Source organism: Haemorhous mexicanus, chromosome 6 (genome assembly GCF_027477595.1).
Source record: "Haemorhous mexicanus isolate bHaeMex1 chromosome 6, bHaeMex1.pri, whole genome shotgun sequence".
Classification (NCBI taxonomy): Eukaryota; Metazoa; Chordata; class Aves; order Passeriformes; family Fringillidae; genus Haemorhous; species Haemorhous mexicanus.
Window position 1 is genome coordinate 39,250,317 of NC_082346.1, and position 21,895 is coordinate 39,272,211.

Here is a 21,895-nt window from a genome sequence, read left to right on the forward strand (position 1 = left end):
AGATTACTATAGTGGGGGTCTTCTCTTCCTAAAATTGTGTCAGGAAATCCCCTGATGGCTCTTACAAAGCCTCCACTTCTGGTTTTGGCCCATTGAGTAGAAGCCTGAGTTGGAAGTTTTAGGCTGTTTTAATTTTTGTAGTGGCTAAGTTTCTTGAAGAGTAGAATTGTTTTAAGTTTTGGTTGCTTGGTGATTTGTTGGTTATGGGAGTGTTTTTTTCTGAGGGAGGGTGGTGTATTTCACTCAAAAGTAGCAAAGCTGCTACTATTAAATTAGTAAAAACTTTTAATAACTGTGGACATTATTGTAATTGAGAAAACAAATTCAACTTGATAGCTCAAATGTTTGCAAGTTTTCAAAGTATCTTGAGTGCTCAGTGCTTTTGATAAGTAGTGACTTCTCTTGTGTGTTGACTTGAATGAAGTTGAAGTGAGAGTAGTTCCAGTTCAAGCGAGTCATTCTAGTTCATTATCTGTTTCTTTGAGTTTTTCAGCAGTTAATTTTATTTCAGAAGAGATGCAGATTTTTAGTTTTGGAACTTTTCCTGCATGTTTTCCTGTGTTGTTTTGGATGAGCACCTAGTAGTCTTTTATTACAGAAACACAAAAATTATTCAAATGGTACTGTCCTTGTCAAATGTTCTTTGGTCCATGCAAGAGATGTTAGTGCACCACTATTTACAGACTGCTTGCTGGCTTTTTTTGAGAATTGTGACCCTTTGAATTTGAAAGAGGTAAATAGAACTTTTGTACTTCTTTCTGGCTATTTCTTAAATCTCTTTCTGATACTTTTTCTGAATTTTTCAGCTCTGTGTAAAGGGAAAATAGGATACACGTGTAACGATTCTTGCTTTAATTAGAGTGATTCTGAAGTACAGAAATCTTATGAACAAAATTAATTTGTTTGGAAAAACTTGAATTTTGAAGTCTGAACTGCTAATTTTCTTTTTCCAAGATTGTTGTTTTTTGGGGTTTTTTTTAAGCCCAAGAGGATGTAACATTCTTGATACTCCTTGCATTTTTATTGGTTTAAGATGTAGTATTTCTGGGTGGGTTTCTTGTAGGGTGTCTCAGGAGAGACATGACTGTGCTGAAGGATGCTCATTCTGTCCTGATCCAGTGTCCCAACTCAGGATAAAATCACATTAAAAAAAAAGGCACTAGGGCAGATATAGGGAGGTAGAGAATGGATGTAAAGTGATTGTAGGGTTCAGGTAAAAAAACTGAAGAGAAAAAGGCAAGGGTTGGTTGAGTAGGAAGGAGGAAGCAGGATTTGACAAACAGCAGAGTAGGAAAATGAACTGCTGTAGTTTGGCTAACACATATGTATCAAACTTTAAAAATCTATTAATGACATATGTTATTAAAGGCAGAAGTAAATACTCAGAATTGTGCTACTTGTTGCTATTTGGAAGCAAAAATTAAAAGGTTTTACTGTGGAGAGTATAGCAATGACAGACCTGTGGCAAGCAGGTAACATTACTTGCAAGGTCATGTAGGGTTTCTTATTGACAAAAGAAACAGTTTAAAACTCAGACCAGTTAAGCAAGTGTGCTTTGGTCTGAATTATTTGCCCATTATTTTTGTCCATAACACTGTGCTAGTGTTCTTGTTTCAGAATACTTGTAGTCAGAACTGGAAGAGCATCATCCTTGAGCTCTTCTTTCAATTATCACAGAAATAATTCCTCTGAAGACTTTTATCTCCTCATTCTTACTACTCTGAAAAACTCATCCAGAGCTTCTATTTCCTCTGTATTTGTGAGGAATATTGCAATTCCTAGTTTTCACCCTTCCTTATTGAATCCTTTTCCCGAAATAATTCTTTTTCTGGCCAGTCACCTCCAAAGTGGTGAAGAGAAAATGGTTACTTCTTGGCCTGAGTTTAAGAAGATTTAAAAAAAAAATGGAATTTTCCTCTGAACCTGTTTTTGAATGAGGATGACTGAAACTGTGCATAGTATTGCAAGGAATGTCATAACAGTGCATCATGTAATCTTATTGTTTGCTGATATTATTAGAAATTACTACCCAACACAATTGTGTGCTTGCACCCAACCTTTGCTTAGCTGCAGTTGCTGTTGCTTTAGGTACCTTTGGCCTGCTCATGTCCTTGATAATTTCCAGGTAATGACTCCATACTGCACAGTACAGGTGGTTTATTGTACATACACACATGTAAATTACCTGTACATTTCAGCACATGCTACAGGCCCATTACACCACATAAGTTTTATTAGTTGTGCATTCCAGTGTAGGATTTTTCCATTACTCTACGACTTTGTCCTTTTTGTTGCTGAATATCATCTTTTTTCTGTTCCTCCAGTTGTGGCTGTAGTTTCCTATATGCCATCACTGGTGCCTTACTGAAGTCTAGATTGGTAAAACCAACAGATGGTGGTTCAGTCTTTGTCTCTAGAAAATAAAAAGTGGAAAAGTGAATCAGTATAATCTAATTTGTGATACACCCAGCTTTATCCTTTTTTATTTTATTTTATTAGCACATGTCTAAATATTCTGAGAAGATTTGTGATAAGACCTTGCATGTGCTATTAACAAGTGAACTGTTGAACTTTTTCTGGTGGGGATAAATATGAAGAGCAATAAGGAGGAGGAGAAGAAAGCAAGCAGGCTGGCTTGAATCACAGAACTTGTTAGCCAGGTTCATGTGTAGTTGTGTGTGCACACTGAGCTTGAAATATTTCAAGTGCATGTTGTTTAATATTTGAAGGGCATGTTGTGTGCTAATATTTGTTAAACTGTAGTGGCCTTTTTTTCTTCACATACAGAACTTCTTCTGTAAAGTTTCTCCTAGGAAAAAAGCACCTTGTCCTTTCTGCTGTTAAACAAAATAGGAAAAAAAGTGCATTTTGCAGAGCGAATTCTCCCCTATATTGGCATGCTTTCTGTGTTTGATTATTTATTTCCTTCATGGTGTTCACAACTTAAGAGGAACTAAGCACACCTTGAAGTGTTAAAATGCAGCTTTGCCTCAGCTGTTTCTCCTTTGCCAAGTTAGTCTTTTCCAGCTGAGATGTGTGCTCATTCATCTTCGTGTCTTTATCAAAAACTGCAAGTGGGAATTACAATTAGATGCTTGTCTCAATTAGAACTTTTAACGTTAATGTCTAGTGTAAACATTATTGCTGTTGGTACACATGAAAAGCGGCAGGCTTGCCAGCTGTATTATAAATTATTTTTGTTTTCAGTATAACTTTATGAGTTTGGAGATACAAAAAAAAAAAAAAAAAAAAACCTGCAGAAAATTTCAGGTCAGGAAAGGACATGAGGATTCCTAGAGGAAAAGGATCTTGCTGAAGAAAGCCTTCCAGTATCTTAGATAAGATGAACCGCTTCAATAGCCTTAAAGCTGCTTTATATTAATAAATGCCTTTTATGCATTAATATAAAGCCCAAACCACAGTAGTCCTTGGCTTTCCATTGACTCACTGTGTAAACAAACCCAATGTAAATAGTTTAAAAAAACTATTTGTAAGTTAATATGGAAGAATTATTATTATTGTTAATATTATCATGAAATAATAGCTAGTTATTTTTGACCTTTGTCATAATTTAGTAATTCCCTCTTCAGCAGGAAGCCTGCCTGATGTGGAAACCTGTAGCTATTCCATATAGTGACAATTAATAACCTTATTATTGGTTTTTGCAATGGAATTGATGAGTACTAAAACTTTACCCACCTACTTTAGAGCTCTTATCTTTGTGAAGACTTTGAGATATATTCAGTGTTGGATTTAGGCTGTATTTTTTTCACCTCTTACGGAAAGAGTATAATTGTTTAAGTTTTTATTCTCCACAACATATCAAGAACAGCAAATATCCTGAATGAATTTTTGCAATGGGTAAGGCAGAGCCTTATATTGAATTTTTTAAGTACTTCTGAAAACAAATCCTAACTAGAGAGATCTTGTAAACAAGATAGTAAATTACCTGTATAATAATTCTTTGGCATGCCATTGTTGAAATCTTAAAAACTTTCACTATTTAGGTTCTTTGGCCAATAACCTTTGATTATTCGAGGTCTGATTTTTTTTTCTTGTGTGTCAGTGGAGTTTCCATATTGCTAAATTAAATCTGAGAAGTGTTTTAAAACATTCTGCCTTGTAACCCTGTTTGCAGACTACACTTGTTGCTTCCAAAGAAGTTTGTGAGTTCTTTCCATTTTCATTTATACCAAGATGATTGTAAGATGTTCTTTACTTTAAATTAATCTGAAAACTTTTCTCAATATTTTAGCAAGAAAAATCCACTAGCATCTTGCTGAATTCTCACATATTTTACGCTGGCTTTTTAGAACATGAAGCAGTGCATTTGTCATCTATTTTTCTATGCTTAAACTTGATTTCTGCCATTATAATTTCAAAACTGTATGAAATTTTATCTTAAAACTATTATGGAAATAGTGTGAGGAACAGTAGAACCCATGTGTGTTGATCTCAGTTTTAGTAAGACTATGGTAAACATGTGAGCAATGGAAAATCAACTTACATTCTTATTCAGCTGTTCCTGTATAAATTCACTGGTTAATTTAGTAAAATACTGTCTACTTCAGACTGGAATGTGCAGTGAATTTTTTTTTTCTCCTAAGAGTTATAGGAGATATCAGAATCTGTACTTTCAGGTTTTGTCTGTTCAAATTTAACACTCCTTAATATGCATATTTAGAGCCATATACCTTCTTAAGCCTTTGTGGTTTAAAACAGTGTAACAAACTGGAATTCTAAAAATGGCAGAAGGCATGAAGGGAAGGAAGAGCATGTTAGTGACAATGGTCTGCATTATTCATATATCGTACAGTTTCTAGAGAACTAGCTATGAATTAGAGATTACAAATACTTATATTAAGTCTATAAAATGAATGCTGTTAACGGTGCATGGTTTTATGAAGTATTTTACTAGTCCTGAAAATACTGACTTTGCCCTCCATGACCCTAGGGCTGACTGCAGATGAAGCAGGCAGAAAATTTCCTTTGCATCAAAAGTAGTAGTGAAGTCTTTTGGAGGTAGAGAAGTGGCTGAATTTCTTCTTTAATAAATAAATAATTAATGTTTGTTCTGGTGGGATGGTAATGAGAGAAAAAGAGCCTGAGTTGAACAGAAGGCTTGCTAAACTAAGCAGCCCATCCATAAAGGATTTTGGCAGTTTTTAGTTTTCTAGATTAATTTTAAAGGTTGTATTTAAGTGTGTTGTACTCTCAAGACTCACAGCTGGCTGAAGTCTTAGCCTAGTTTCTCTCTAGATGATGAGTGCTGTTTCCCTAGTACCTGTAGTCAAGAGGGTTTAGCTTGAGTATTCATTATATCTGTGTTTTTAAAATTAATGTTATTTGTAACAATATTTTTTGTTTTGCAATCAAGACTTGGATACTGTACCATGCTAGAGAAAATGGTTTTGTGTTTACCTTGTCTTATGTTAAGAGGACTTCAGCTAATCTTTTGCAGCATGTATTTTGGTGATTGAAGTACTGCAAAATAAAGCAATATTGCAAGTAAATGCAATGCAAGGCAAGTTTGGAATTCTCAGAGTTAAAATGCTTTCCTGCCAAAATATATAAGGATCAGTTGGAGGTTTGGCGTTAACCTCTATTATGGTATGAGGAGCAGTTGTCTTTGGCAAGAAGCAAGTGATGAAACCCATGCTGAAAGCTCAACATAAGTGCAGCAATCAATTATACAAAGCCCCACAGATCTCTAGGAAAAGTGAGGATTTCAACTTTATAGTCTTGGGCTTGTGTTTTAATTACTAATATGAAAACAGTGGTATGTGAACAATGAGCTTTTTGCTAGGCTTAAGTAACAAAACTTTTGTGCTGGTTCTTGTCTTCTTTAATTTGGTGCCTATTAGTCCATTTTTATGATTATGTAGGAGAAGCATACAAAATTGGTTTTGGCTGTGCCTAGATTGGTACTTGCTGCATGCAGTATTACGTGACTGCTGCATTGGAAGGCGTAGGTGTACTGGGGAGAATGATTGAACTAAAAATACCTGGGGCAAAATCATAATCTCTCTGCCAAAATCTAGGAATTTTAAAATGGTTCACCTTACTCAGGTGCTGTTTAACTTAATGAATAATTTAATGTTTAACAGTTTCTGTTTATTGTTTCATTAGAGATCTTTTAAAAGTTAATTTTATACAGAAAAAAATATGGTACACGTTGTCTTGATTAGCAAATCTAAAAGTTCCATTCCATGTCGGATGGATCAGAAAAAATGCTGTTTTCTCAGAGTGGGGAGCAGGGATTAAAGAATAGCTTTCACTGAGTCTTACTTTTATTAGCAATAAGACCCATATTTTTTTCCCTGAAGTCAGTTGGTCTTTTGGCAAAATCAGGTCTATAGCACAGAACACCTTTTTGCTCAGAACAAGTTCTCCACTTAAACAATCTAGACTTAGGAAAGTATGGAAGTCTAAAATCAGGAAATAGCATGTTGGTTTTTCTTAAAGCCTTAAATTTTACTTTTGATTTACAGAGGTTTTTTTTGTAAAGATCATGTAGACAGTGTTATTTGTGGGAAGATTTGATTTATGCTGCCAGTGGAGAGTTTATGTACTCACACATGCTAAAAGAGAAGAAAATAATGAGAGGTATTTTAATAAATATTGGACAGGAGAGATACAAAATACATAATGAGAAATAGCTGATAAACTTACTGTTGTAACTGCCTTGTGAAATTGTAGTTTCATGTTTTGCAGTGGAATAGTTTTGCAGTGGAATAGTTTTGCAGTGGTCATCTCTTCTACTCTTCCTTTAGACCAGTTTGCAGAGTACTTTGGGGTTGGGGTTTTCTCTTTCCTTTTTCTCTTTATTCTATCATTCTTTATGTTCCATTAAGTTCTTTTGAAAAAAATCCTCACTTTCCAAATTAGGGATTAAACTGTTTTCAGGTAAAGAGTTCATCTGAGAAACCTTTTGCATTTCTGTGTGCATGATACCAAATATCATATGACATTCCCTTGCAACCTGTCTTCTAAAAGCAGGACAATTATTAGAAAAGAGCATTCTTTTATTTTGTAGCTGTGTCTGATATTTTATACTATTCCCAGGTATTCTACACAGATAGTATTTGTAATTTTCATAAAATTTCTGTAGAGTCCAAGCTTATTATTCCATTTACCTGACTGCTTTCCAAGAGACACACAGAACCTTTTTCTGTCTTGATGATCTTAAATGCACAGTCTTGAGTATAACATGCTTCATGTATTCTGTGATGGTGGAGATGTGTACTGAACACCTTGGGGAAAAAAATGAATTGGTTTTCCTTTCTTTACTGCTTTAATATATGTATCTAAAATGATCTTTCATTATCATTTGACAAAGATGTTTTCACTGAATTTTACACATTGTTTAGCTTCAGCTAGGCCCTTTCAGCTGTTGCTCATCTGAACTGGATGCTACCTAAATAAATATTTTTGATGTAGTTTATATTTTCATCGGTATTCAGAGATGAATTATGGTATCTGATACAATACAATTCTTGTAATCATCCAAGGCTGATTTATCAGTTCCACTGATAAAAGTCCTTCTTGGTGGAAAAAAAGAAGTTTATTGCTTGTTAGTAATTTTCCATCATCATGTTTCTTGTATAGTGGCAATATAAAGATTATTTAGTATTTAAGTATATGCAGAAGACACCAACTTTGTTTTGGTGATGTGATACCAGAGTTCTGTCCTGACAATTTCTAAAGAGGTGTGGTTCAGATGTGGTTGTGTTAGCAGTGCTGAAAGACTCTAAACAAGTCACAGAACTCTAAACAAGTGGTGTCTTCTCTTCCTGTAATACTTTCAGTTACTGATATATTGGTTAATCCTGTTCCTCATGTAATGCAAAAAGGGTTAAAACTTAGAGAAGTTGAGTGCTTTTTAGCTAATGTATAATTACTTTATAGTTAAGTACTTTATAATTTTAAAAGTACATTTAATTTTTGTTCATTCCGTTTGCTGAAGAGGAATTTTAATGTCTAATAGATGTATGATATGGTTGTGTTCATAGAATGATTGAAATAAGAGTTGGTTAAAATGTTGCTTGAATGTTACTTAAATAACTCTGTTTTGTTGTAGCCGAAAAAGAAAACTAAGACATTCAATCCTCCAATCCGTAGAAACTGGGAAAGTAATTACTTTGGGATGCCCCTACAGGATTTGGTTACACCTGAGAAACCCATACCTCTGTTTGTTGAAAAATGTGTGCAATTCATTGAAGATACAGGTAAGATAGGCGGACTGTTAGAGGGAAGACTTTCCCATTTTGCATAATGAGTAATACCTCTCATTGTCTGTTTTAAAGTACTTTTAGAATATTATCCTAGAAATAAATAATTGTGGGCTAGGCACATTTAAAAAGGAGAATGTGTTCTCTAAATTTTATGTGTAATATGTGATGGTTTCTTGACTTTATTTCTACAAAAACTTAATCACCTTCTGACAAATGTCTGAGGTTTAACGTGTTCCCTGTAATTAATGAAACTTTACATCACTTTCTAGTGCCCCATGACGTTTAACCCCATGGCAGTCCCGTCTGACATGTCTCACTGTTGCCACTGTGTTTTATTTCATGTATTTAAAAAGCTCTGAAATCCACATTTTCCAGTTGTAGAAAACAGGTGCTTGAAATGGCTTCTGACTTGGTATGATAAGTCTGCTTGCTTTCTTGATTTTGAAGGTAAACCTGGTTTTGCATTTTAACTTATTGCAGAGACAGAAACACTTATTTTCTAAGTACTGTGTAATACTCCATGAAGAACGTTAATCTGTTGAAGATGTAATTTCCCTGTTTAATGTAAAATATTGACATATATATGTGTTTACACTACAGTGAAAGTTCACAGTATGGTTTTCTCTCTCTCCCCTTTCTCCCTGGCTTTCTGGTTGTGTGTTCCTGCTTTAAGCCCATTCGATGTGTGACCATGAGGCAAGTAGGATGATTTTGCTGGTCAAACAGGAGACCACAGTTAGGAGTGGGGATTTGTTTTGAGGTTTGGGTTTTATTTGGGGTTTTGAGGGGAGTTTTTTTTTGTTTTTTAAAGATTGTGAGCACTAGTTTTCAGCTAGTGTGTAGAGCCTGCTTGCTCTAAGTTTTATAAATGCAATATTGCTGTATTTGAAGTAAGTGACAGTGTGACTGAACTGAAGCATGTGCAGAACCATCTTTTGAAGTTTGTCTGCAATTGGCATATTGTTTAGTGCAAAGTAAAACAGCATCTTTTTTCCAAATTTTTTTATATTTCTAATACAATTTTGGCTGTAAGATGAGACTAGCAGTTTTAGCAAGAAAAAATCCAAAGGGTTTTCTTTCTTATAGTAAAATTCAGTTTTGTTACCATCTGTAAGAATGGTGTTTCCAAAATAACTACCACAGGTGGTAAGCCTCATAGCTGTTTTTGAAGACTTACATACTGCATTATTGCAATAAAGAAATTAGGTGAAACCTCAGGCTCTGATCTCTGTGGAGTCAGAGATATTAGTACAGATCTGTCTCTAACCTTTACTTTCTATGTATTAAAGGTAAGGGCTGTACTTTCTGCCCTCTTACTTTTGCTTTTTCCACCTCACCCAATTAAAAATGGGAAAGGAGGAAGGAAGAGCAAGGAGTAATAGAGTGGCATAGGCAGTTTAAGATATGTATATGTTGTGTTTGCTGTTTTCTGTAGCAAAAAAAGCCCCAAACCAAACCAAACTAGCATTATTTATAGGTGAGTCGCTGTCACTGATACTCTTTAAAAGTGGCTACGTCTACAGCTACTATGCATAGCTATATAAAACAGATACTGACTGGTATTCAATTTCAAGAGTTTGTAGAATCTAGCAATAACTTAATTTGAGCATGTTCCACTTTTTAATAATACTTTCAAACAATGAATTTGTAAGTCTAGTTCTAGAAGTTTTATTTGCTTAAAAGTATTGTTGTCTTTGTGGTGAACTTTCAAAAAAAAAAAAAAAGAAAGTATTTCTCCCCAAGAATTTTCACCAGCTTGTGGGGGATGAGACAGAGCTATTATAGTGTCGGAACATTATTTGTTGCCTTTTTTTCCTCATAATTGTCAAACCATGCAACCAGCCAAAACATTTTGTATGTCTGTTCTCTTCTCATGACCTGTCTTGGGAAAATAAGATGTTGGGTTAAGATCTTGGATTAATAAGGTGTTGGATGTGTTCAAAATGTAGGATGTCCTCAGAAGTCACAACTTTTCTGTTAGCTGTGTATATGTTAGTTCATCCTGGAATGCTACTGTACACCTGGAGAGTTTTAATTCTGGCCATGAATGTGAGCTGGACAAACATTATGCTATCTGTATAGTTCGTGACTACGATGCCACTAGTTGTCTTCCTAATTTTGTTAAGCACTTAGATCAAAACCTCCGCTTTTAATCTGTATTACAGTTTTCTTTCTCCTACTCTGGATTCCGTGTAAGTGGCTTTGGTGTTGTTTTCAGCTTCCGTACTTGGCTGTGGGAGTTTTATTTCTTGTGTGTATTATTTCTATATTGAATTAATATGCTGTAGGTATTTGAGTTTCAAGCAGGGTTGTCATAGAATGTATTTGTTGCCTTTGAGAGAAAAGAATGTTCACTTGCATTGCCTTCTAATCCTATGCTGAGATACAGTCACATCATTGACTTTGGGACTGTCTGAGAAAATTCTACAAATACGGTGTTGGAGATTATTGTTCTACACAAGGCAAGTCAGGACCTTTTTTCTCCAGGCAGGAGTTCAGAATGGTACCATTCCTGTATGATAAAGCTGCTTGGCCCTGGGGAGTCATTCAGTACTCGTCTGTTGCACAGCAAGTCAGTTTGCTTTGAGTCTGAACTGCACTGAATACCAGTGTTTATTATCATTGTCTTCTTATCAAGAAGTGCAGTCTTTTCCAACTCAGCTAATCTATTTATTTCTCTTACAGAGAATATAATTGTTGAGTGTTTCCTCTTCATGTACTTTCATGGGGTTCAGCTCCTTCCTATGTAATTTGGATTGGGGCTGAATTTGTGATTAATCTTGACTTGAAGGATTAATCTTAATTTTTAATATTTTCTGTTTCTGTTTCATGAAATTATACAAGGCAATGCTTTGTACCCTCTTATCTAAATTTTGACTGAGGTTAGAAAGTACACAGTGTGAAAAACGGCTTTCTCTATTTCAGATGCTTAGATGAGACAATAGTTCCTTAGAGTCTTTGAAGATTCTTGCTCCACCATGAACTTTAAAGAATTGAGCACATGCAGAAAATGCCATCAAATTTGTGTTTTACCATAATGTTCTGAAAGCATCCTCACAAAAAAAAAAAAAGTGTTTGTGAGTAGAAGAGGGACAGTTTGGAAAAAAATTAAGTAAATTCAGGAGCTTAAATTCCTAGCCTTTTATAAATCAACAGATTTTTTTTTTTTTTTTCTGAAGAAGCCATATTGTTCCTGTCAAGGTAAAGGGTGGTCTGGTAAAGATAAGGGATCCTAAGTCTGTGCCTATAGGTGAAGGTTATTGTCTCTGTGTTCCTCTTTAGTATTTTTCAACAAAAATCTTTATTCTAGGTTTAGCTTTATGGAGCCAACAGACCTTGAATCCCCTTGTAATCTTTTTGATGGTATTGGAAGCAGAAACTGGGGGTCAGTTAACTCAGGTTAATTAATACCTGAGTAGTTGTGAAGCTGGTAAACTGTAAATATGTGTTAGAACCTCCATTTCACAGTCACCTGAACTGTCACTGGTACTGAGAGTACAAAGCAGTAATAGCACATAATACTTGGTTTTGTTGGAATCTATTGATTAAAAACAAATCACAGTACCATGTGAGAACATCGTAAGTTTTGTACTACTGTCACTTCTGGATGAGAAAGGAGGAAAGATTTGCTAAACATTGTAAACAAGCTTTGCTTCTGTGTTTCTACATTGTCCACGATTATAGGAAGGCCTTTTTTCTATCCAAGCCTTTAATTTTTGAATTCATTGTAATTGTAGCAGGATGAGTAATATTTTGGTTGGTTGTCAAAGCTCTTTCGTGGTTCACTGAACAAGGTGATCAAATGATTTTTTTCCCTTTCAGGTAAGTAACTTGCCAATGATGAATTACCAAGTTTTCAACTAAACATCTTGGTATAAATATATAATGCTTTAAAAAAACCTGATTTTTGATAAAGATATTGTGGTCTTATCTGTAACCTTTTACAGACTATATGAGCACTTCTCTGTCACTTGTGACATATATGATATATGTGTGCTTTTTACCTCTGTCACATCCTTTGCAAATTGGTTTGCAACTAGCCCATGAGGGCAACTCTTTCATTTGACTGTCATTGGTAGCTATTTTTGGTTATGAGCTTCCAAAAGAGTATTTTGATGTTATAGGTGTTCCGGTCTGCTTTTTGCTTTCTGCTGATGGACTGAAGAGAACTTCATTTTGTTGCATCATTTGAAATGAACTTTTAAAATGTATTGGGTTTTTGTAAACTAGGTTTATGGAAATGTATTTAACAGGAAAACTAGAGTTTTGATTTTTAAGAAAATTGTAGTGGCTGTTTTTGTATAGAAGTAATGGTGCTATTCTAAGAAATGCTAGAAAAAAAGATTACCTGCTATTTTTAAATAAGAAAATCCAATGTAGACCATTACCTTTTTTTGAAATACTGGTAGCAGAATTGAGATACTTCAAAAAGTATGCTGTATGAATTGCATGACTTCTGTGTTTCTCTAAGAGTTATCATGGAGAGAATAAGGTAGATATTCAGTACTCTGATAGAGAGGAGCAGATTTCTGAAGGGTAATTTAATGTCTTCAACAAAACATTGATATGGTTTGAATTTTGTATTGCAGTATAATGGAAAAATATTTATTGAGTGTCCAATTTTAAGTGTGAAAAATGTACATATTTATGCCAACTTTGTAGCTTGAGTGTTTTGTTGGTAATGTTTTTATGCTGTTACACACACCTCAGATTTAGTGATGAACTATTCCATGGACTGTTTGTGCACTAGTCAACACCTGCTGTTGATGATTTTTAAGTTTTCCCAAACTTAAAATATTTCAGGCAAGATGACTTATGCTAACTGGTACTATTAGCATATCAGGTTTTTTTTACTATTTTAGTAATTTTTTGTGTTTTGGGTTTACTTTTTGTATTTGTTCTTGCATTGGTGAGAAGTTTGACATAGATTACATTTCATTCTGTTTTACCAAGGAAGAAAACATGAAATTAACATTACAAATACTAGCAGTTTTGCCATTGAGTACGTATAGTTCTTGATGGTATTCAACTTTAATATCAGTATTTTAATGTTTTTTTCCTCTGAGCTTTCAAATGTTTTTAATTTTTTATAGAATATTGCTATCCATGTACTTCATTGACCAGATTAGAAATTTTCAATTCCATACTTCACAGAAAAATGATAACATTAATAGAGTGTTAGTTGTACATTAAATAATTTAGGAAAGTGGTACTTATTATAATAATTTGTGTTTTAATAATTTAGTTACTCAGTTGTGAGACAAGGAATAGAATAAAGATGGAGGAAGGAATTTGACAGAGCTAAATGTTGCTATCTCACATGATTCCTATGGAGGGCTGTAAGAGAAATTAAAAATTGTGTACTGGGTATACATACAATAATTACTGCTTTTGATATTGAGACCATTTTTGTAATGCAGGAAAATTTACACTTGTGGAGGTAATGCAAGTAAAAGAATATTGCCTTCTTCGAATTTCCTTCAAACCTAGCTTACACCATGGTCTTTTATGCTGAATCTCCTGGGAGGCTAGATTTTTACACTGATAGTATAGATAAGCCAAAGTTTGCCTCCAGAGAATGAGATTTGGTAGAAATAGGCAAAGAAAATGAGTCAGCAGTGCTTGTTGTGGTAAAAAAGTCAGGTACATCTTTGAAATATATTCCTAGTGGCTGGAAAATCAAGAAATTCAAGATTGATTACCTCCCCTTTTGTTTGAGGGGCTTGGGAGAGCTGGAGGGTTTTAAGAACCTGTTGGACAGAAAACAGAACCGGACACCCCCTTGGCCTGGTGTATGAGTTTCTGTCACTTTTCATTTTGGGCACTTGTCAGATGTCTCTGAGCAGTGGAATTCACTGTTCTGAAAAGCTATATCAGCAAAAATGGTAAAAGTTGTGCTGTGTAGTATTACAGCTTCTAAGAAAAGAGTCAGAAATACATGCCAAAACAAGTGCAAGGCAGGGAGCAGGAGCACGGGAGGGACAGAAGCAGTGATTGGTGAGATGGGGAGTGAGACTGTTTTCAGCCGTATTGTTAAGTTAGGTTGACTCAACTGCCCACGAAGCTTTATGTTTAGCAAAAAAACACACAGGGCACGACTCTGTTACATGTGATTCTGGTTTAAATAGCTCTGCAACACATTTTGTACCCTCATCAAGTTAGTGAGTGACTCTGGAGTGGGTGGTGTGGTTAATCTATTTAAGACCAGGGCTTCTGCTGAAGGGAGCATAAACAAGCTGGAGGAATGGGATAGTAAGAACCTGAAGGAGTTCAGTGAGGACAAAGCCAGGCCATTCAACTAGAATTGCAAGGACTAAACCCCTACAGTAGTACATACTGAGCCCTTGACTGGGTCCATATCAGTGCTAATGAAAAGCATTTTTTGGTTGAGGCTGAAAATAGGCTCATCATGCCTTCTGTATTGGATTTTCTGAGTAGAGGGGAAGGCATTACAGCAGCAGAAGTGGTTACTAATTTTTGCTCTACACTTGTTGGATGTCATCTGAAATACTGCAAGAAAGGTGTTGACAGGCTTGAGTCTAGCAAGAGAGGGTCAGAAGCTGGAGTTCCTAACGTGTGGGTTTGTTCAGCTTGGAGAGAAAGAGGTTGAGGAGGTACCCAGGGGAGGCTTCCTGTACCCATGAGGAGATTACTGATAAGGTGCAGCCAGGCTAAAGAACTGAAGTACAATGTCATTAACATAGGAGGTTCTGATTAGAAAGAAAGGGAATACTTTAGCTCTGAAGGTTATTAAAACACAGGTTCAGGTTATCTAGAGAGATTGTGGGGTAAATTGGAGATATTAAAGGGAAGTTATGATAAGCACCCACATCTGATTTTGGTGTTTACTGTTATTTGAGTGGAAGGTTGCACTAGATGATCTCCTGAGAATTCCTTCTGTGATCACTTCAAAATTGGCATAGAATAGGTTTCAGTAGTTAGGAGACTGTACACCAGTCTGTGTTTGTAACTTTGGAATTAATCGACAGAGAGGGAACAAACTCAAGAGGGTGAAACAGGCATCAGTCATTTCTCCTAATGCAAGACTGACTACCAGACAAGGGAGGAGCACGTGCATTAATTTGGTAGTGTGAGAGAATCACTGAAAACTGTAAACAAATATGTTTTGAAATACTCATAAAACACATGTTGTGCATGTGAATTGTATTGCTAATGAGGTATCTCTTCAAAGGAAACATCATGGGAATTATATAAAGAATTCCTAAACAACTTGGGTAGGACCAAGGTGCCAGGGTATGTACGATAGATATACTCCTCCACTTATTCCCTCAGCAATCTCCAGACCCAAACTGACCAAACAGCTGTATGCCTGGAAAACTACAATGCTTCAGTAGTCACCCACTTTTAATGAAGCAAAGTATGCACCTACCTTCTCCGAGGCATTTTCATAGTGTCATATTAATTGTAGTCTTGTATTCTTTTTTTGAAATGGGCAGGCCATAAAATATGGGCTTGAGTGACACTTCATAAAATGATTGAGACCTTGTTTAATAATCAGTTGGTGTAAATTATAGTAATGTTAATTCAGCTTTGGAGAGCTTCCTATTATAAGGATCTTTCTAAAATTACCTCTTATTTCCTTCTACTGCTTATTGTTTATTGAACATTTCAATATGCTATAAACTATTTTATTACAAGAAGCAGTAAAACACTTATTTTTGGTTCTGGTTTTCAGTGTGTGAATTGAATGTCATGGGACTTTAAATGTCAGTGTTGACGAGGACACATTAAATGTGTTTTATGTAAGTAAAGTTAGTGTGAGATTCTTACTTAGAGTTTGGCTTCTTTGCTCAGTAATTATATACATTCTAGGTGTACATAGAAATTACTGGTTTGGATCAGTAAATTGGCAGTTCCTTTAGTCTTGTGTTTTAACATAGGAGTTGAAAAGAGATCAGTCCATAGAATAAAATTAAAGAAATACACAGATCACCAAATTTACAGAGGTAAGTGTGGGAATGATAGTCTCAGCTATTGTAGTGGAGAATGAGTCCTGAGAAGTTCCATTGGCCACTGTAGAGGAAGGAATTGAACTGGAAGAAATGGACTTGGTGTGATTGTGGCATGTATTCAGAAACACAGACAGAACATGATGGAAACCTGGCTGTGGATGTTGTTAACAGACATTCTATGACTTTTCAGTAGTCTAAATGTTAGTATAGCTGTTGTCACTTGGGAAGAGGCTTTGAAATCATCATAGACAGCTCTCTCAGAAACTTAAACTCTCTATACTTGCTATCAAGCAAGCAAAAAAAAAAAGAGAGTAAATGTTCTGGAGGAAGAAAGATCATGCTATTACATAATACGATGCTATACACAGTTTCAGTACTGGCTGCAGTTTGGTTCAGCGTTTCTCAGAATAGGAAAGAATTGGAAAAGGTAATACACATGGGGGTAGTAGTAACTCTTGGATAAAGATGCACCAAATTGATAATTTCTCAGGAAGAGAAGTTACATAAATTTACAAAACCAGTGCTGGGAAAATGTAGAGAAGTTACTACTTTTTGAGAGAAAAAATGCAAACTTTAGGTACTGGGCATAAACTCTGTGTGTTTTCATAATGTACATTCTGCATTCACTATGATGTAAAGACTACAAATAAATTACTTGAAGGGGTTTGAGTGAATTAGGGAAGGATAAATCCCCTGGTGGCTCTTACAATACCTTTTGCAAAAGCCTACTACGTAAGCCACCATCTGCAGAAAGCTGGGAGGATATACCACAAAAATATTGCTGGTAGGTTTTTTTTTTTCTCTCCTGCCCTTTCTACTCTCCTCAAGCATATACTGCGTGGTGTAGTATATGGTATGGAAAATGGATATTGTACCAGGTAGACTTTGTGCTGAAGTTAGTATGTTCCATGGAGAAACCAAGAAATTTGTAGAAACATGTTGGAGCCTAAAAATTTAAGTGTCCTGCAGACTGATTATGCATATAGGTGCAGATCCACCTTGCTCATTTTCTCTGAAATGCTTTGAATCCCATGTGGTCAAGTTCCAGTTAGATGGGATGGTGCCCTGGTCACAACTGGGAGCACAAAAGAAGGTGCAAGAGAATTTATTAGGCACTAGGAGATACTTTGAGAAAAGAGTAGCCTAGGCAAAGGAGATGTGCACTGTCTTGAAATAAATTTAGGTTATTGTGATGTCACGTAAGGAGGATCTAGTAATTTAAACCTAGTTGTGTTGTAAAACTAGCAGGACAGAGAAGCAAATAAATCATATTAATCTGATATATAATATTGCAGCAGCAATTGTGTTTGGTATGGATGTGTTGAAAATGACAACTGGACCAGAACACAAGCAGAGTAAGAACATAGAAAAAAGTTCTTTAAACCAAGAGGGTGCAGATGAAGGAACCAAATTTTTAAAAAGCAGTCAGAAAAAAGAAATTCTGAGGGCTCTCTATCTCTCCCTCTTTTCTTATAGATAAATATTATAGATATGCAAGGAGTTTACAACCTAAGACTAGTGAACTAGAATGTCTGATGCTTGATGGGAAATCTAGATGTAAGAAGCGTTTGAGAGACCTGGTTGCATAATAGAAAGCAACAGAGAATTGGAGCTTTACTTAAAGAATACTTTCAGACTTTTAGCTTTGTGTATACTCACAAACAGATTAAACTTGTCTCCTTCTGTGCCTTAGCAGAAGTGTAATGACAATTGACCCATCTTTTCGTGAAGTTTGACTTTCTAGAACATCCACAAGCAAGAAAAATTTTTCGTTGAGGAATTCAGAAGACAAATTTAGTTAGCTTAATCCAGAATTGCAGCACTTCATTATTTTTGGAAGATGCCTTAATTCAGTAGGCATCTCCTTGTTTAACCTGAAAATACTGTAAGTTGTCTTTGTTTCTTAGAACTATAGTGCAGATACTACACTACAGCATATGTCTCCAGGGCAGCCAGTTCAAGTATTAGAGATTTACACATTCTACTAAACAGTGACTGGGTTAGACTTCTCAGAAATGCAATTGCAGCACATGCAGTTTCCTTTGTGCAGAAAGATAGTGAATAGTAGTTGGATAAAACAAAGACTATCCTGGAGCTGTAGGGTCTCCAACAGAAAATTCTCTTATAGTAGACGAAGAGAATCTTGATCATAGCTTGTTCTTACCTGCCAGTGGTCTTTTGTATTTATTTACAGCTTCTGGAAGAGGAATGTAAGGTGTTTCTGGCTGTGATCACATGTAACACATTTGGGATTTTTTTTTTTTTTTGAAGGCATGTTTGAAAACATGTTGTTGTGGAAGTCACTGAATCGTTGAAACCACTTTTTGTTCTGTGCCACCAAATTCTACCTTTTAGTGGTGTTCAAGGATATCAGTGCACAAGGCTCAGGTTTTTTGAAAAGACTGTTCATGTGTATATTTACAAGAGGAAAACCTTGGCTATGGAATTAGAAAGCTAAATGATGGACATGAAAGTTTATGGAAGAAATGCTTACTAAATAAGCCTTGAAGCAGCCAGTGAAGAGTCATGTTGAGTTGTTGAGATATTAAAAAGGAAATAATGAGTTAGAAGAGTCATGTGAAATTCTTAAAAATATCCCAGCTGTATGAACCAGTCAAGTGATTTTTTGTACTTTGAACATTATCATAGGATTCCTAATGTTTCCTGGTAACTTAAAAGACACATTCGGTGGATTGTAGTGTGATAGAACAGTTAAGTATTGATGTGATGATCTAAAATGCATTCAGTTATTGGCCTATGATGGCAAAAGGCCAAGAGATTTCATAAAGCTGTGGAACCTGTGAATTTTAAATAAACCCATGTAGTGTTACAGAGATCTAGTATATAGATAATTTTGCAGCCATAAAGGTAACTTGAAGAATTAAGGAAGTATAAACTGTTCATATAGCTTAATAGGTTCTAAATTAATAAAAAAAAATCTTTGGTAATGGTGTGATGATCAGGATGGACTCTTTGATTCTGTGAGTAGCTGTTGGGGAAAAAAGATAGCAATGTGGTAGGAAGCATAATCACTGGAGTGGAGTGTGTGTGTATGTGTGGGTAATTAAGGTGGACTGTTCAATGTTTACCTTGAAAGGCTGATGGAATTACGATGACTCTGTAACATGTGGTAAAGCAAAGTAATAATGAGAAGCTTGGGGAATCTCTGCTTCCTAACACCTTTCTCCTTTTTCCCCAGCCCTTAAAGAAAGACTTGTAAATGATGGGATAATTTACCTTAGATAAGAAGTGAGGAGAAATGTATTCAAAGTTTATAAAATATAAATGGTAAAAGGGAAAGCATGTTGGAAGATGAAGTTCTTGTCATATACAAGAGTGTGTTACACCATGAAATTAAAAGATCAGGATTCAGTTACAAAGGCCTGGTTTTTTTTTCACCTTACAGAGTATTTTTAGTGTGTTGTCCCTTGCCGTAATAAATTGTTAAGCCCAAACTGTGAAGACAGTTTTTAAAAACATAAATGTTGTGGGTACCGCAGAATTTAGGTTTTTGATTATTTCAAAAATGAAATAATAACAGTCTAATAGAGATCAGTAAGAGAATAATTTTGGTTACAATATTCAACAAATATCTGCATCAGTCTTGTTATCCTACAATGTAATTCCTCTGATTCATGTTAAATGGAGTGATGGACTCAATAGACAACTGACAGTTTGTGTTTTGATATTCCTATATTGCTGTAATGGTTAATGTGTTAACTTTTTAGGCACTTAAGAAATGTATTCCTACTTTTGATTTCTGAATTAATAGTTACAACTGGTTCTGCTTTGCTTTATAATATAGAAACTTGCTTTTTAATATTTATTTTTTCCTCTTCTAAGGATTATGTACTGAAGGCCTGTACCGTGTTAGTGGAAATAAAACAGATCAAGACAACATTCAAAAACAGTTTGATCAAGGTAATCAGAGATTTTATTATTTAAAGCTAAAACAGAACCATGAATTCTCAATGGATTTATCACAGTGCAATATAAAAGGATTGTACTTTCAAACCAAATTCCATAGCATTGTGTCCTTAATGGCCTGGTGGGTTGTATTGGTATAGTCCAGGTTAATACCAGTGAAGCTCCAAGGATAGGAGGGGAATCTTGTTGCAGCTGGCTTAAATACTGTTAAAATACTATCTAGGTGGTATTTGAAGGTTTGAAAGAGTTTAAGTGCAGTCTTAGCTGCTCCTTGTTAACAGTTAACAGTTGTTAATTTGTGTTAACAGTTCATCAGCCCTTGGCATTAAGGCGTTCACTTCTCCTTCTTATGCCCCAGAAACAGTAATTTTTTAGTGCAAGCTCTCTTAAATAACATACATTAAATTAAATCTGAGTAATTTCTAATGCAGCCTTTGTCATTAAAGAATATAATGAAACGTGATTGGTAGTTTAGATTGTTCACTTTGATATGTTTATATTTTAAAGTGAAAATAATTATTAAAAATTCTTGAACGTTAATCATGAAGTTGAATCTGTGAAAAATTGTAAAATAAAAATTGTAAAAAATGTTAAAGAGAATTAATGTGCTGTTTCCTTATGCTTTGCTGTTTAGCAGCATTTTGGGAAGTAGAATTTATAACTCCTTACTGGGCAAAATTGATTAATAGGAAGCCAGTTAAAGACAAATACAAAATCATTCAAGTCTTCATGGAGAATTAGACAACTTTATTTTTCTGATCTTCTACTGTTTTGTAATACTGTCAGATTGCCTTACATTTGTTTTTTGTAGGCTGGTGTGATAGCAGCTTGTCAATCGGTTCACCTTGTCCTTCCTTATTTAATAATCATTTAACAAAATTTTAGTTTTCAATGTTTTGAATAAATTCTTGTCTTCATAAAGTATTATAAGGAACGATAACAGTAGGTTTTACTTACATTGCTATTTTTTAAATTTTGTTTTGCAGATCATAATATCAGTCTAGAATCAATGGGAGTAACAGTGAATGCTGTGGCTGGGGCTCTGAAAGCTTTTTTTGCAGATCTGCCAGATCCATTAGTTCCTTACTCTTTGCATCAAGAGTTGTTAGAAACATCAAGTAAGTAATTAACAACCTTTACTTGATTTAACTGTGTTATTTCCATTGCCCTTACTGCAATTTTTACTTCATTGTAAGTTGAAAGGACTATTGCACTGAATATTTTTTAAAATTCCTTAGATACACATAATTTTTTAATATTCTTTAAAATTAGAAGAGCTGTATGTGATGAGGTGAATATTTTTCAAAATAAGTTTCTATCTTATTTCTCCTTATCCTAGAGAATTTAATTCGGAGACATCTACTTTGTTCCATTTCTTGTTAAGTGATAAAAATGATGAAAGCTCTTGGAGCAGCTTTGCAGCTGTTAATGGGAAAAACCCCTTGAATTGATGAGTTCTTACATTCAAAGTAGACTTTAAAAATCAGACACATCTATGGGATATTATGATAATTCTCTAATTCACTTAGATTTTTTTTCAAATTCTTTTGGAACTCTGATAAGATGGTTAGTTTTGTTTGCCTTTGCCTTACAAACATTTTTCAGACATTTCATAGTATTCCTGTCTTTGAAATGAGTGTCTCATATTGGCAGTGAACTGTTCCACAGAACAACCACCACGCTTTTTTTAAGAAAACGACTGTGACGTACAGTATTCCACAGTATTTTTTGCTCAAAACATGGAAGCCCTGATATAAGCCT

General features: G+C 35.0%; 1 protein-coding gene across 2 annotated transcripts in view; it reads left to right on the forward strand.

Moving 5' to 3' along the window:
* Positions 1-21,895, forward strand: part of ARHGAP5 (Rho GTPase activating protein 5) — a 47,413-nt gene that overhangs the window by 16,096 nt on the left and 9,422 nt on the right. For both annotated transcript variants that reach the window (XM_059849887.1, XM_059849888.1), the window contains exons 4-6: positions 8,081-8,228; positions 20,051-20,128; positions 21,121-21,252. In XM_059849887.1, coding sequence (XP_059705870.1) covers positions 8,081-8,228; positions 20,051-20,128; positions 21,121-21,252 — 358 coding nt within the window. The remainder of the gene's footprint in view (positions 1-8,080; positions 8,229-20,050; positions 20,129-21,120; positions 21,253-21,895) is intronic.